At 34.8% G+C, this 17,677-nt stretch overlaps 2 protein-coding genes across 2 annotated transcripts in view; one reads left to right on the top strand and one right to left on the bottom strand.

Moving 5' to 3' along the window:
- The window catches only part of LOC149795651 (WD repeat-containing protein 91-like), a 101,416-nt gene extending 94,595 nt beyond the window's left edge, over positions 1–6,821 (bottom strand). The window contains exon 1 of the mRNA XM_089965475.1: positions 6,684–6,821. Within this exon, the coding sequence (XP_089821601.1) occupies positions 6,684–6,806 (123 nt within the window). The 5' untranslated portion in view covers positions 6,807–6,821. The remainder of the gene's footprint in view (positions 1–6,683) is intronic.
- Positions 6,822–13,147: 6,326 nt separating this feature from the next.
- On the top strand, positions 13,148–17,346 carry LOC149795650 (omega-amidase NIT2-like). Its single transcript, XM_089965474.1, has one exon. The coding sequence runs from the start codon at positions 13,193–13,195 to the stop codon at positions 14,018–14,020; it is 828 nt and encodes a 275-aa protein (XP_089821600.1). The 5' UTR covers positions 13,148–13,192; the 3' UTR covers positions 14,021–17,346.
- The last annotated feature ends 331 nt before the right edge of the window (positions 17,347–17,677 follow it).

The following is a 17,677-nucleotide window of genomic DNA, read 5'->3' as shown; positions in this document are numbered from 1 at the left end:
TCTTAGTTACTAGCTTTACAGCAAGCTCTCTAATCATCTTAGTTACAAGCTTTACAGCAAGCTCAATAGTTATCACTGTTATTAGCTTTTACAGCAAGCTCTCTAGTTATCATAGTTACCAGCTTTACAGCTAGCTCTAGTTATCTTAGTTATTAGCTTTAGAGCAAAATCTCTAGTTATCCTAGTTATTAGCGTTACAGCAAAGCTTTCAAGTTATCTTATTAGCTTTTACAGCAAACTCTGTAGTTATCCCAGTTACTAGCTTTCACAGCAAGTTTTCTAGTTATCCCTGTTACTAGCTTTACAGCAAACTCTCTAGTTATCTCAGTTACTAAGAAAACGCTTCAGCATGTCACTCTTATGATTGTCTTATGAGATGCTTTCAAAATCTGTATCCCATAACACAGAAGCCAAGCTGACTTTTGGAAAGAAATTGATCTTGAAGAAATACATGAATCAACCCTTTGCCTGCCATTACAAACAATGGTGCTTTATACACAGATAAATGTCTTAAGGTCACATGACAAATGGGGGTTAAACTGTTTCAAAAGAAATTCAACAATCCATACAAAATAATGCAAAATTAGGCATGTTCTAAAATAGTTTATGTCTAAGGTAAATATAGATAATTGTTGCATTTTTTACACTTAAATAATTTTTCTGACAATTTTGAAAGAATACTCCATGTAGCATGATGTATTGTTACTCTGATACACTGTTCAATAGGGGGTTTCACAGTTGCAACAGAGTTACTAATCGTAGCGCCTAAAATTACCTTCCTTAGCTCCAATGCGCATGCCCACACAAAATTTCCAGTTCTGGATAGTTCACCGTTCTACATATGGTTAGCAAAACATAAAGTCAACAAAGGAAGGTATCTTAGCTGTACTACAGATCATTATGGTTAAACCAATTAATCAATTATATATGTCAAATATCTTTTGTTCATGCTAGGATAATAATTATAGACATTAAATCCGATAATTAGAGTTAAGTGTCCATACTTAATTATATCAGATAATTAAATATTTTCTTTCCATACTTAAATGATATCAAATAATTAAATTAAATACACTGTCGATACCTGATAATATAGATTCATTATCCATAATTTCAGATACATTTGTAGGAACATTTCACTTTGGTCTCCGATTTAAAACATTTATTGCACATTTTTGGCTATATAACTTTAACGAAAGCAATCTCAACAATTTGCATTTTTCATATGTTGATATATCCTTCTTTCTCAGTTACTTTCTCAAGGCTAATAGTTCATTTATAACATGAGTTAAGAAAGTTTTAAGACAAGTTTGATAAGAAAATTATAACACGAATTTGATACGTCAGCTGATTTGTAATGCTGAATATTTTAAACCAGAAATTTAAAAAAAAAGAACAGAGTATTTTATGTATTCAGAGGAACTTAAAGCAATACTTACATTAGCTATCATAACGATAAAGGGGTGCAATTAATGCAGATGGAATATTTATTCATATTTGGGTGTAAATATCGTACAATATTCCGATTAAATAATATCCCCAATGAGTATTTTTTTTGTTTCATTTTCTTTTTGACTTTTGAAACATCAAGTATTGGACAGTACATGCAATAACTTTCAGCATGATTTTTCTTTGCTTATGCTGACACATAATAACTCTCAAATTCTGATTGCCACCAGCAAACTCATCTAGAACAGCCTTCTTAAAATTAGTTTAATTCTGTTTAACTTCCCTTGCATCAAATATGTAAGCTTTAAAGATCCAATTATTTCACAGATTCTGTCCTATTACTTTGGTTCACCTTTTAAATCAATATTGATGCACGTGACCGGATGTGAAATTGCAAACAGTACGTTTTAAAAAAGAGACTGCTTGTACGAACATGCTCTACAAGTCAATAATAAATGGATACTCACAAATATTCATACTTGTTGTCTTTATCTATCAGTCACTCTTTCTATCTTAGCATCATTTATACTCGTTTTTAACCAGAAGTATATTTATGTACTATATGTTTGCGAACACACATTCATTCGAGGATATACATACCCATGCATCAGATGAAATGAGACAGACATACATACAGACAGGCAGATAGGCGAGAGCTACAAATGTCCTATACATGCATAGTGTGTCTAACATCGATATTTCCCGAAATTGTATACTCTAAATTTCCAACCGTTCAAGGAAATAAAATTAAAATAATCATCAAGGAGACTTGTACATGTGCCTGTCTGTTCAAGCATGGTTGACATTTGTGCATTTTAGAAAAGCTCAAGTCATTTCATGAAAAATATAACGAACATTAATAGAAAAGCAAGTCTAAATCAATAATAAAAGAATCTAAAGAAGTTAGAAATTTTTTTATCATTGTCGTTCAACCTCCGTTTACTGTTATGATTGAAGCTGTAAAAAAATAATCATATTTTCATTATTCTTCAAGCGAGATAAATTGCAAAAACTTTTTATGCAGCGATACACTTACGCACAATCAAATAATACAAACTAAAGCATAAGGTAGTAATGGAAAGATAATGAAGTTCTGAAATGGGCAGAGCATATTTATTTGAAAGCTGGGAGTAGCGCAAGTTAGTGAGAGAAAAAAAGATGTAAAAACAATTGATCAAATATTGATAGAATTTCTTTTTAAGATAGTGATAATCCTGCTTGCATAATGTGAGTGGTCTGTCACATTTTCTTGATCTACATCTGCCATCTTAATTGACTGAACTATCTGGAAGTGAGTTGTACCGAGATGCCCTCTGGTGTTTTCAAGGGGAGATACTAAACGTGAAACCCCCTATAGGAGCTCTCTCAGATGTCAAAACATGACTCAAGACCAAAAATATGCAACAATGTGGTCTTAATTTACAACAGACGGTGTATTAAATGAATGTCCTTCTAAACAGTGACTGTCTGACCCTGAATGAACTCTACCTTATGCAATGCGAGGGCACTCATAACTGCCAGCCTTATGTAATGGGAGGTCACCCATAACTGCCTGCAGAGACACTCATCAATAATCTGTGAAGACTCAGAATATCCATTTTGTTTCTTTGTAATGATTGCTCTGACTGCAAACCTCATAATGTTTACCCATACCCATGCATCATACACCATGCTTTTACATAAACAGGGAAAGGTCAAACAACAGACAACAACATAGCAACATCGGTCAACTTTAAATTAATATTAAGGGAAATAAAAAATAAATCTCAATTCTGAACATTCAATAAAATGAGACAAAAGCTCTTTTCAAGAAAATTCTGACAACAATCCGTTTTAAATAACAAAGTTATTCCTCTTTAATAAGATATGTATGGTCTAACTCCTCATCATGGGTTACCTCCCACTGGTATAAACGACTGCCACAATTGTGAATTTTCTGGTAAAAGGCCACTAGAAACTTTTTGACTGTATTTACTGTAATAATGTGGTTTACGTACAGAACATGAAGATTTTGCATCATGTCAGAAGAAAATGCCATGATTATATTGCATTTGGCAATAGAGCACTAAACATATTAGTCTGATAAATTAAACCGCCAGATCTTTGTTGATACTGATAAATGATATGTGGTTCTGATGTCACCGGTTTATTAAAATGTGCAATTTTGCTACATGCAGATCTTTCCAGAACACACCTATGTAAAGTTTAAACACTTACTGCTATTTGGTAACAGTTATATCTAGCGTAAAGTTCAAAATAGATTTTATCTGGAAATATATGTACATATTGCCAAATGAACCTTTCTGCCGATCGTAGTTCAACTGCCTTGAGAAAAACCAGTAAGTGTATAAAATGTACATCAATATGTGCAGACAGAAGTGTCTGCATACTTTCACAGGTTTTAATGAATAGGCAGTATCAGCCCTGAAACTGCCAGTCAATATTATTATAGTTGTGGGGCTAATTTATCAGTCTAAAGATATTAGAAACTCGGCACAACACACCACAATACATAAAAGATGCCCCAATATAATGTGACTGAGCTACACATTTAGTCTGATTTGATCTTGGGATTTCAACATACATCAGTGGCTGTTTGGTGGCAGTGTGTGATGTGATTTGGATTTTTAACATAGCTTTAACAATTTTTCAGTCATATCGCAACAATGTCTGCAATGTGGTAGTTTATAGTGATCTCTAGTACTGGGGCATCATGCTTCAGACATGTAGCATGATGTCCCACCCATTCACATTATCCTGACACCAGGCCGACTAGTAATAACACTAACCTCTTAATGCTGAGCGCCAAGCGAGGCAGCAGTTAGTACCATTTTTGTAAGTCTTTGGTATGACTCGGCCAGGGATCGAACCCATGACCTCCCACATCCGAGGCAGATGCTAACCACTAGGCCACCGGAGTGGTGTTTGATGGCAGAACTCAGTCAATGGAAATAGTAGACTAATACGTAGATAACCTGGCACTCAATGTTTTGGCAGCGATATAATCTTAAAGAGTCCAAGCTGTGAGGAAAAAGCTTGGAGAAAATGTAAAGTGATTCCAAACTGCTAGGATTTGGGTTTGTCAGATTTGGCATCCAAAATGAAATGTTTCCTATTGCACTGGTTTTAAAATTAGGGTAGGTAGGTAGTTTTTATATTTTGTTTTGTTTTTTATAATTATTATATAATAATGATTAATATTTATAATGTACTGAGTGTTTCAAGTACTGAGCTAAACTAGCTCAATTAAATGCACAAATCAATTTTGTGAATTTGTTTTATTTATAATTTTTAAAAAAAATATTTTACCCTGGGGGAAAAATGTGCTAGGGAAGGAAGTGAAAGACAGGAATGATTGTCCAAATGGAAACATGCATTATTGTTGTTGTCCTTAATGCCATTTTTCAGTTTATGGCAGGCTATACATGGCAGACATTATACCCCTGGGAATACCCCAGAAAGAACCACCTACCCACAGGAAGCTAATGACAAGTTTTCTCACCTACTAATACTGGTCAAGCATAGATTCAAACTCAAGCAGACACAGGTGAGGCAACAGTCTTGAAATGCACCAGTCAAAAGCTAATAAGACTCAACAAACTGGCAATCTTACACTTATCCTTTCCAATTTCAACTTCTGTCCCCATTTCAACTGTCACATGAACTGTTAAAAAAGGTAAATTATATGAGTGCACTCTGAGATTTGTGTATGATGATTGTACAAGTATTTATCACAAACACTTACTAAGGCAAAAATGCCAAACCTGAAGGTGTGCAGATGTAGGTCCATTGCATTTGAAACATCAAGAATTATGAATAGAGCTGTACCAAATAGTGGTTTTAACTATTCAGTGGGTATGTGAGAAAACTTGCCAGTAGCTTCTTGAGGGTCAGTGGTTCTTTCTGGGATTTGCCTGGGTTCTTCCTCCACCATTTATACTGGCCACCATGTATAGCCTATCTTGTGCTGAAAAATAGCGTTAAACTCTACAACAGCAATAAAAAAGGAATGGAATTTGTCACATACTGGTATTATGAGATAGGGCTATAAATAAATTATTTATTCTGCACATAAAATTGGTTATTTACAAAAACATTCTTTTTCTTTCGATACACACAGACGTCTTGAAATACTTCAATTTTCAATGGGGATAATGGTTCCAATACATTTGCTAAGATGACCCCCACGATGGCTGACAGGGAAGAAATTATAAAAGTCTACATGTGCAAAGTATATATATTACCATTTTCCATTTTCTTATTACTGTCCTTGTCATTATGGACTTTCTTTTTTCTACAGCATGCATTTTAGTCCTAAACTAGTACTTCTGCATGTAAGACCAACACAATTTTTGTGTGCATCCTTGATGTCCTTACCTTTCATTTTTAGTTACCTAATTAGACTAAGTGATTAGAGCATCCACCTCGGATGCGGGAGGTCATGGGTTCTGGCCCCAGCCAAGTCATACCAAAGTCTTATAAAAATGGTACAAGCAGCTGCCTTGCTTGGTACTCAGCATTAAGAGCTTTGTATTAGGACTGGTCGGCCTGGTGTCAGGATAAATGTAACCGGGTGCGGTGATGACCTAGTGCTAGAATTAATATAAACTGGTCCCGATTATTACATTATGTCTGTCAATTTTCATTTGTCAGAAGAAAAAAACCCAACCCCAAACCATTTTTAAATATAACGTATGCAATCCACAGTCTAAACTGCCACACTGCTGACATAGTAGCGACATGACTACACTTGTTAAAGCTACTTTAAAAATCAAACACACACACCTAAATAGTATGTTATCTTTTACTGACTTTTTAAAACGCTTTCATTGCTTATAAGTTATAGGCTACGTATTTTGTCCCTTTGCATTTATATTATGTCTTGCAAATCATGCTGAATTTAATGTCATGTACGTGAAAAGCTCATTACAGTACAGCTTTGGTTGAAATGTTTTATTCCACGACTATAAATAAATCTCTCATCTACATTTCCGATGCAATGCCTTCTACATGTAAGACGTACTAAGAGTTAACTGATTGTATAAAGTACACAAGTGAGCGCAATTAAAACAACAAGTATTCACTGCACAATGTAGACCTGAAGGCTTTACACAATGTATGCCTTGGGGGAATATTATGACAGCTCTGGTGCATCGGTTACCGAGACATGATTCTCACAAAATTATATTCTACTAAACAAATTCTGGTGATCTCCTAAATCTTTTACTGCTTACTCTAAAACTCTTTTCTCTTTCATTCTTGAGCTCGTTTTCAAGGACTTTTAGAGTTGACGAAAGACCCCTAAAAGCTAAATAATCTTTGATCATATCGTCTACGCGAGAAGTGGCAGCCGCCATTTTTAGGTCTACCCTAAATATAATACTGGGATAAGAACATCCCTAAACACAGAAAATAATGCTGGCTCATTGGGACCATGGCAGCCTGAGCCTAATTACAGGCTGATTCGGCCCAAATGACAGACTGATTCTGAATATGTGAATTTGTGAAATATGAAAAGAAAAACAATGGAACATACATACCTGATTTATTTTAGTAGTTATTACTGTTTTCACATGCATAGCAATATAACGTAAAAAGCTTGACATTCAGCTCTTAAATTCAAATCCGATTGTTATTAGCACAAAATCTGAACAAAAAAGATATGAGCTATCGCTTTTAGAATTTTTTACCAAAATACTTTTTCAATGTTTCAATAAAGAAAAAATAAGTTAACTTTTCATAAATCAGACCAGTATCAACACTATCGAACAATAATGCATATAAATTAACCCAATGTACTTACTGATTTCTAAAGCAAATCGTGTTTTCATCATTATAGTTACAACTACGAAAATTCTATGAAGAGTTATTGATAAGTAAAACGAGAGAATAAGTACTTTGCAGATATCATTAAATTGGTAACTATTGCTATCGTTGAATTGTTGTCTTTTAAGTCAAATTTAAAACCAGTAAACCAACTAAATTTTTATCTTAGCCTTTGAAAATCAGACAATTTCTAATTGTAAGCGCATATTAAATCCATTCAATATTGATTTCCGAATTTATATTGTTTGTACATTAATACGTACATAGTATTACATATACAATATAAATAATAACACTACCATGTAATCAATGTTCGCATTATATGTTGTGTTTTATAATGGCATACAAGTCAGTAAATTGGAAAATTACATTAAAAGTGTTTAATTAAAGTGGCACTGGTCAAACGATATTAGCCAATTCAGGACTAGATGATCCCACTACACTGGTCAACAGTGAAATCATTACTGACTTGAAAAGGCCCTAATCTGTAGTATTTTGGTGTGCCGAACACGAATATAACCGTGAAAAATTTGTATTGGCTCTCGTTTTGAAGATATTCATATACCTCATTTTCTATGTTTCACTGTGTAAATTTCTCCAGTAGGACTGCAGCAACATCCGGAATAATGATGTAACATTGCATAATACCATCATGCTCACATCATCCACAGTTGATTGCCTCATTTTCTGATGCAATGCAATACTAATGCCATGCGGCTGCTGAAGTAAGTTGACGTCAGCAGTGTACTAGACATGTGTAGGCCTATTATACTAATGCCAGGCGGCTGCTGAAGCTGACGTAAGCAGTGTACTATATAAAGCCCAATCAGATAGGTTCAGCATTTAAAATATTTTAGACGTTGTGCGAGACAGTTCAAGCTACTGTTACATAAAACTTATTATTTTATCCATTTACGTACAATAAAGAACAGTAATGCCTCGAAAGTGTGTTAATACCGCGGACAATTTTTGCTATATTTGTGGGGAAGTGACATTTGCCAACCAGAAGAAAAGTATCAATTCTCAAGTGAAGAAGGCATATCATCTTTACTTCGGATGCAAGGTTGGTGACCAAGACAAGCCTTGGGCTCCGCATATACGCTGTGCTACATGTACAACACAGCTTTCACAGTGGTTGAATTGCAAAAGGTCATCAATGCCGTTTGCAGTCCCAATGGTGTGGAGAGAGCCAAGCAACCACCTAAATGACTGTTACTTCTGCTTGGTTCCTCCTCTTTCCGGCGGAATAACGAAGCGAAAGAAGTCGAGAATAGTCTACCCAAACATTCCGTCTGCATTGAGACCAGTTCCACATGGTGAGGGACTTCCTATTCCAGAACCTCCAGCAGAATATTTTCTTGATTCATCTGACGAAGACAAAGGTGAGTCGACCTGTTCTTCTCCTGGTCCATCAGCATGCAGTGATCCAGATTTTCACTGTGGTGCATCATCAACCCCACACAGAATAACACAGGAAGAACTAAATGACCTGATTCGTGATTTGGACTTATCAAAGAACAAGGCAGAATTGCTAGGATCAAGACTCCAACAATGGAATCTTCTAGAAGAAGATGTCACAATTACTGCATATCGAAAGCGCCACCAGCAATTGGAGCCTTTCTTCAGAAAGGAAAGTAATCTGATATTCTGTTCCGATATTGAGGGCCTCGTGAATGCTTTAAAAATCACTCATGACCCACAAGAATGGAGACTATTTGTGGACTCTTCGAAACTGAGTCTCAAGGCTGTGCTTTTGCACAATGGAAACATTCTTCCATCTATTCCAGTAGCGTATGCTGTCCACATGAAAGAGACATACGATAACTTAAGGCAGCTACTGAATTCCATTGAGTATAACAAGTACAGCTGGCACCTCTGTGGTGATTTGAAGGTAGTTGCCCTTTTAATGGGACTGCAGCAAGGATATACAAAATACATGTGTTTCTTATGCGAGTGGGATAGCCGAGCAAGGGAAATGCACTACATGAGGAAGGAATGGACTCACAGGCAGAATGTAGCCATTGGAGAGAAGAATATCCAACACCCAGCTCTGGTTGAGGCTCAGAAAATCTTGCTACCACCCCTTCACATCAAACTAGGTTTGATGAAGAACTTCGTGAAAGCCATTGACCGTACTTTGCCAGCATTCCGATACCTGCATGAAAAATTCCCTCGACTCAGCGAAGCAAAGATTAAAGAGGGAGTTTTTGTGGGTCCTCAGATTCGAGAGCTTTTCAAAGATGACCGGTTCAACAACTTGCTGGAAGGTGACGCGAAACAAGCATGGAATGCTTTTCGCCTAGTTTCTACAAACTTCCTCGGAAATGTTAGGGCAGAAAACTATAAGGAAATAGTAGAAGACATGTTGATGAAGTATAAGAAACTTGGCTGCAATATGTCTCTAAAGATTCACTTCCTTCATTCCCATTTGGATTTCTTTCCTAGCAACTGTGGTATTGTTAGTGATGAACACGGCGAACGTTTTCATCAAGATATCGCAACAATGGAACAAAGATACCAGGGAAAATGGTCCACTACAATGCTGGCTGACTACTGCTGGACACTCCTCAGAGATGCTCCCGAACAGCTGTACAAGAGACAGGCGAAGAAATCTAAGATGTAGTCAATGACTTGATTTTTTATAGGTAGGCTATTACAGTTGACCTTTTACTATTGGAATGCATTTCGTTATGTAAACATTAATTTCTTGCAGATTACAAAAAAACTAGAGCCAATTTTGCAATTTGACTGTCATATTCGTGTTCAGCACATAAAAATTGATAAGAATTGACTAATTTTATTTCAGTAACATGACTTTTGTAAAAATTTGTTGTCCAGTGCTACTAGCGCTCGCAGTTAAATTAATGAAGGACGTAATGATAAAAGAAAGTAATTAACAAACGGGGATAAGTTAAGATGGTATCAAAGGGTAAAATCAAGAAATGCCAACGTAAACAGACGAGGAAGTGTCAGATATGATTGATGGTACTGTGGAAATCCTACGCTGAAAACCGAAACTCCACCAATCAGATACCGAAGTTACGTGTAAGCATTTATGGACCATGCTTCTTTTTCCATTGTTATGTTGTATAAACAAAATTATTGTAAACAATAATATGCTATTATTATCTTTGCTATTGTACATTATCCAATTTCAATAAAAATACGCATACAGTTAAATAATACATTTCAAATTCAGCTAATGAAAATCCATTACGGTACATATTGTTTTTGTATATAGATTTATTTAGTACAAGTAAATATTCAACATAACCTATTTGTAAAAAGACACTAACATTCACAGACTATTATACATCGAAGATAAAAAGTGGTCAAAACATTAGCACACCAATCTCTCTCTCTCTCTCTCTCTCTCTCTCTCTCTATATATATATATATATATATATATATACATACATACATACATACATACATACATACAACAAAGTAACTACTTTGATTTTCATATTTTCATTTTATATAACAAAACCATTATCCATTCCTCTCTCTGATATTCTATCGTTTTATTTACTTTAGCGATAAAATTTCAAATGCATGTGGTTATTCTTAATTGGACTGACCAGACAAATCTTAGATGGTATTAAATCAAGTATTAATATAATCAAACAGGTGATATTTAAAAGAGTAATGAGTAATATGAATCCAGTCCAACGTCTTTGAAAATTTAACAGGAACTTACAGGATTGTGAATTAAATCCCAAGTAACCTTAAATGTTCTATAACAAGTCAATAAGTTTAGAATGTTCTAAATTAATTCCAATATTGAATGTGCTGATGAAATAATAAACTTGAATGTGCTGAAGTACCAATAGTCTTGATACATCACAATGATATAATCCAGAATGTCTTTTAAAAATAATCCCAAAATAGTTTTTTAATCCATATAGTAAATGGGTAATTTGTGATTCCAGTGAATAATTTTAATAAACAATTCCTCTCAAGTTAGATCTGAACACAACAATAAATAATTCCAGATACTGAACTTAAAATAGGAATGAATAATTGTTTATTTATGGCAAAGTTCACTAAAGTGTAATGAATGTAAAGTTTCTACAACATTTTATTTTCATAAATAAAGTCAGGCGTTCAGCTCAGATCGAGGCGTACATCTTTAAAAAAGTGACAGAAGTCAGGTGGGCCAGAATTCTACCCTAAATCACGGACAAAGGTCAAGCGCACAATATAAATTACAGATATATTACACTACTACTACTACTACTACTACTATTGTGATTAAAATGAAGTTACCAAATTCTGTCCACGTTTCAAATATTCTGCGCGCGATCGTTAAGAGCGTCGGTTTATTTTACACTTATTTTTTGATTATGAGTTATTAACATAAGGAGGTTACTCAAGGAGGTTTCACGTTTTGATGTAAAATGAAAGATATGCGTAAAAAAACTTTACAAACTTGCTTATTGACGTCTTTGGTTCAATAGTAAATTGGTAGCATTGTCTGTTTTTAGTTGTATTTAAGACTTTAATTGATGTTGATTTGAATGGTCCTTCAAATTACTGCGACTGTCCCCTGTTTAAACAGTACTGTTGAATATCGCACATTTAAACAAAGTTTTCGGACATGATAAACCACTGGATATTAACTTAAAGAGACCCTAGCCAATTGCGCCTGTCATTAGTGGGCAATCAAGGATGAAAGACGACATTAGCACGTTGTTTAAAAGAAACCTATATGTTATAAAAAAAAAAAGAATAGAGCATAACAACACCTTTCTGTGATAAAGAATAATACTCAATACATACACGTATCGCATATTTAGTAAATAGTTATAATATATTGCAAGCCATCATCGTGTAATATAAATAAGAGAGAGAGAGAGAATTTCGTCACCCAAAACGACATAACATTTGCAAGATTTTCTTTTTTTTTTTTTTCCACGGACCCTTTCAACCGGTAATGACAGTTTAACATCCTAAATTTCATGAATCATAAGTACACTTTTTGATTAGATATTCTTCCAATAATAGACATGTTTTACAAATGTTTAATTTCATCATTTTGACGATTTTCTAAAAACAGATATCCAATTTCCTCCTTGTTCATGTAAGAGGGCGTTTATAATACAACACGCATTGCCTCTCTAAATAATAAGGCTAAAAGAAAACCAAACGTTTTGCAATTATACTTTTACCAATAAATATTAATCTTGGTCATTAAAATAAATTTAAACAAATTTAACAAGAATGTTGATATTATAATTTTTTATTAAAATGATAAAAGGGAATACTGACACAATTGAACACCATTTTATTCAATATATATATATATATATATATATATATATATATATATATATATATATATATATATATATATATATATATATATATATATATATATATATATAATAAAAAGGGTAGAGTAATTCAATATTTTAAATATTTTTATGATCTGTAATCAATGTGAAGATGTGAGTGTACATAGATTATCGTATTCTCTCTCTCTCACACAGTTTACGATGCTATTTAATTACGCTTTTCTTTAAAGGTAAAACTGAATATTCCCTGGCATAATTCATTGGTGGATATTTCGTAATATACTTATCGGTGAAAGCAGTTTCACCGTGAATAATGGACAGTTTACAGGAGTTTAAATTTTTAACGCTGTTGATTTTGTATAGGAGACAGCTGCTGATCCATCTCCTCCGCAGATGCAATATATTTTCGATTTGCTTGCACTTGTCGTGGTGAAGAACAACTTTCGAGTAGAACTTACATAAGAGCAACTACGTATTAATAATAAGAAAACAGCAACAGGTGACCAAAGCACTGGTTTTGGCCGAGTTCTGTTACGGTCACTGTCTTGGTTTTACTTTCAGATTATACATATTCCCTCAAAGGTAGACAACTTCAGCGAGAAGACTGGTAGGAAAGAAAAATGACAAGCTTTCGATTAGCATTAATTCAGTTGGCAGTCACCGCTTCAAAGTCTGACAATCTAGCACGCGCTGCTAAATTCATCGGAGAAGCCGCCAAGAATGGAGCGAAGATCGTTGCACTTCCAGAGTGTTTCAATTCGCCATACGGAACAAAATACTTTCCTACTTATGCGGAGAAAATCCCGGGAACATCAACAGAAGCCCTTTCATCCGCTGCCAAGGATAACAACATTTTCTTGATCGGAGGCTCGATTCCTGAGGAAGACGAAGGGACGTTATATAATACATGCATGGTCTTCGGTCCTGACGGAACGGTCCTGGCTAAACATAGAAAAGTACATCTATTCGACATTGATATACCTGGGAAAATCCGATTTCAAGAATCAGAGACCCTTAGCCCTGGGAACAGCTTCTCGTGTTTCGATACACCATATTGTAAAGTTGGAGTCGGCATTTGTTACGATATCAGATTTGCTGAACTTGGACAGGTATATGCAGATAAAGGATGCAAGCTTCTGATGTACCCCGGCGCTTTCAATATGACAACAGGTCCCGCTCACTGGGAACTTCTGCAGAGAGCACGTGCATTGGATAACCAATTATACGTAGCAACCGTGTCTCCTGCACGTGACGAAAGTGCAGGCTATGTGGCCTGGGGTCATAGTACGGTGGTCAGTCCTTGGGGTGACGTACTAGCCACCACAGACCACCAGGAGGCCATTGTATATGCAGATATTGATGTGAAGAGGGTAGAGGAGGTCAGGGAACAGATTCCAGTGCGGAGGCAGAAGAGAAAGGACTTGTATGAAGTTGTATCAAAGGGTTGATGAAGTATTGCAGTATTCTGACTGATGTGTCATGAGAAAATATGAAATCAGGAAAGAAATAACGCCAATCAATAACAAATAGTGACTGATAATTTGAAATGATTATCTACAGATTTAATCAGACTTAATACAGCGTGTTAAGCAGATTTTACAAAGAAACCAGATCATGTTTGAATTTTCTTAGTTAAAAAATGTAGCAGTATTTTTCTCTATCCTTTATCTTGTTATAATCGGGGGGGAATATATGTGGACCATTAGCTGATTTTTGCATCAGTGATTCTGGCAGATTATTTACATTTTAAATTTCTTAGTTGACTTGTATCAATTTACAGTGATCATAACAGAATATTTTTTTGAATCTTGTCATTTTCTATTGAAAAATGGAACAATAATATTCTAGTGAGATGCACAAATTGCCATAATACTTATACTTTGCTGGTCAAATGTTATATAGTTGTATCAGTACTCAGAAAATCAGATGGCCAGATGCCCAGGCCCCTCCTCTATTCTAAATTAGGTGCCCTTTGAGCTTGTGGAAAATCTAATTTACATGAGAAAACTTCAATTATGCAGATTAAATTGCAGATTTATTTTTCTTCAGGATGTTGACCTACCATAACACAGCATTTTTTTTTAAAATATGATTTTTACTTGCAAAATCCATGACATGGTCATGTTTCGAAAAATACAATTTTTAGTAATCTTAAAAAATAGAACAAACAGTACCAACCTTTAGTTTATGTCTATTACACATAGGATGTATAGACAGTTGACAGTCATGATTGGAACTGATGTAAATCTATCTTTGGGCCGTTTAAACAGAGCCATTTTAAAGGCAAAGTGGTCAGGTATAAATATTTCATTTATTACTTAATGCTCTCACAATAGCCAGTGTGATCATTTGAAGACTGCAGTTGGTGAGCCCATTGTAATAATTTGCATAGGTAATAAAGATGAAATGGAATAACCCAATATAGGTAAATCAAACAGATGCTAGAGTCATGTAGGTGAACAAAAATTATTACTTATCATTGCTTTAAATGAGAATGTTTAAGACATCTGTGTTAAAGATTATTGACAACTTTGTGAACAGCTGCAATTCAGATTTTACCTCAATATAAAATGGAATGCATAATTATTTCAGTTGTCAATTTAGTGTTCAAGTGATTCATTTTTTAAGGCGATTTAGGAAGCACAGCAAGCGAAAATAAATTTCAGAACTCTCAGTTGCCTGAGTTTTACTTTGTGAAGCATGCCAGGAGTAAAAGGGAGGGGGAGCATTTAACTTTTCTGATATGGCAAACAACATATCGACATATGTCATTCTTGTGTACTATGTCTGTCAAAATAGGAACACCACCTATATGTAAAATATTCAGCACCTGAATTAAACATTCCAGCTAGTTCTCTTTATATTTGTTATCTTTATCTTGTTAAAATACTAAGTATTAACTGATCATTGCTTTTCAGGATGATTTTAGCCATGAAATAGATCGATAAAAGGACAGTAATAAGGACACTCTTGTATTTGCACATTTGGTTTGTGTTGATAAAGCGTTATTACATGTACTGGACATAGGCATTTATTGTAATGGGCTTGTTGAATATGAGTCTGAGCTTGGTGGAATTTTTTAGTCACCAGCCCTAGGCCTGTGTCAAAATAAATTTTTCTTTGAGCACTGTGTATATAATCAGATTTGTTATGTAATTAATAGCATTGATTTCTGAAAAGTGTTTTTATCCTTGTTTCAGATAGAGAGAGACTATGCTATTGAGTGGCATATCATCACATTATAGTGTGTATGTCTTGAAAGGATAATGTTACTTTTGTGTGATGCTTATGATGAGCTAGGGAGAATTTCTTCCATCTTTAAGTGCCTATGTCCCTCCCCACATCTTTATTACTGTAGAAGGTGGTCTATGATTAGCTGGCAACTGAACCTCTTATGATCTGTACAACAATGCCACTACTTGCTTTACTTGATCTCAGATGTATGAGATCTGGAAAATGTGTATGGTACTAGTAATAGGTGGAGTACTCAGAAATACTTCTGTAGAAATTAACTTATGTTTGGAATACACCACACCCTGTTTCTGTTTTCCCATCTGTAAGTGTATGATGCCACTCCAAGTCAAATGCAACATATGGTAATGACAATGAAGCAGTCAAAAATATAACTTACTGCCTGCTAACTTTTGCAGGTGAGAAAGACTGTTATTTTGTACATTGACAAAGCAAGCTGATAATTTTGGGAGTTTAGGTTCTGTTTTACAGGTTAGTGTTTTTCACATGACTTGGTTTTTAAGAAAAAGAATTTCCCTTGTTTTACTCACTGGTTATCCTTGTTATTTAGATTAAAGACCTTGTATGTCTTAGGTTATGTTAAAATAACTTTTAATGTTCCCTTTTTTTTTTTTTGGTGTATGACAGTTGGGTGTAGTTTGGGTTTATATATACAGCTTGGTCTTACTTGAGATGTGTACCTGATAGATCCTCTTGGTAATTTTATCTTCCTGTACTACAGAGGTAAATAGCAAAAAAGTAAGCTAGCAGATAACCTCTTGTATTTTTTATATTTTATAACTTATTGCACTTTCAGAAGTTAGTATTGCCTACTGTTAAAATTCATTCTCCCTGTTTTAATAATGGCTAACATTAGTGGACAAGTGAAAGTTAATTTTATGAGCACGAGGGAGCAGCCATTTTGATCCGGTATCGGCTTTAGGCAGCACGTTTCCAGAATACAATCTATACAGAAATTACAGTCATAGCACATGACGGTAGCATAGAGGTATGCCAACATTCTTTCAATGTGCTTCTTGCAAATGCACACAACTTTACATTATAGATACCAGTCCCAGTTTCAGAACTACTTAATAATTGTAGAGTAAATTGATAATGATCCGTTGACCAAACAGGTGTTGTTCTAATATGATTTATTTAGGTTGTATAGCTGTTATGTTTCAGTTTGCAAATATCAAATCCTTTTGAATACAAAGAGCAAAACAGGCATAATTATCTTGTTTTCATATGTACCATCAATATTAATACACCATTTTATTCAGATACTCGTAGATCATGATACGACAAAAGAAAAGCAATTTCACAAATGTTTATATTTGTCATTAGGTTTTGCTCTACAGTTTTGCACAGGGTTTCGTTTTTAAAGAATTTCCCAGGTTTTCCTCACAGGTTATACTGGTTATATAAACAAGGCCTTGTATATCTTAAGTATTGTTAGGGGAACTTTTAATTCCCTTTATTTTAGTGTATGATTGTTGAATATTACATTTTTTTGGTTATAAAATGTACAACTTGTCCTTATTTCAGATGTGTACTTCTCAAAAGGCTGCTAGCCCAACAGTGGGCTGGGTGGGGGGGAACAGACATTTTTACCTTTTTGGGGGACGTGAATCGACCACCCACCCACATGAGGCCCCAGATTTATTATCATCTGTGCCTTGGAAAGCTGCTCCACACAAGGTAGCCAATCTGAGCCTTGTATGGTGACCATACCTTTCCCCCAGGGACAACAAACCACAACCACCATAAGATTCATCACCTGGGCTTTGGAAAAATGTTGAAATCTTAATTGCCAAAGCATTGTATTTTAGCCAGATTGGCAAGGTTTGGGTGGTATTTTTAAATTCTCTGGA

Source organism: Sinohyriopsis cumingii, chromosome 7 (genome assembly GCF_028554795.1).
Source record: "Sinohyriopsis cumingii isolate HCF-2022 chromosome 7, ASM2855479v2, whole genome shotgun sequence".
Lineage (NCBI taxonomy): Eukaryota > Metazoa > Mollusca > Bivalvia > Unionida > Unionidae > Sinohyriopsis > Sinohyriopsis cumingii.
The sequence above is the reverse complement of the archived record's forward strand: the minus strand, read 5'-3'. Positions and strand labels throughout refer to the sequence as shown.

What these genes read in the sequence shown, in the direction of transcription:
- LOC149795650 (XM_089965474.1), top strand. Translation starts at nt 13,193, where the DNA reads ATGACAAGCTTTCGATTAGCATTAATTCAGTTGGCAGTCACCGCTTCA.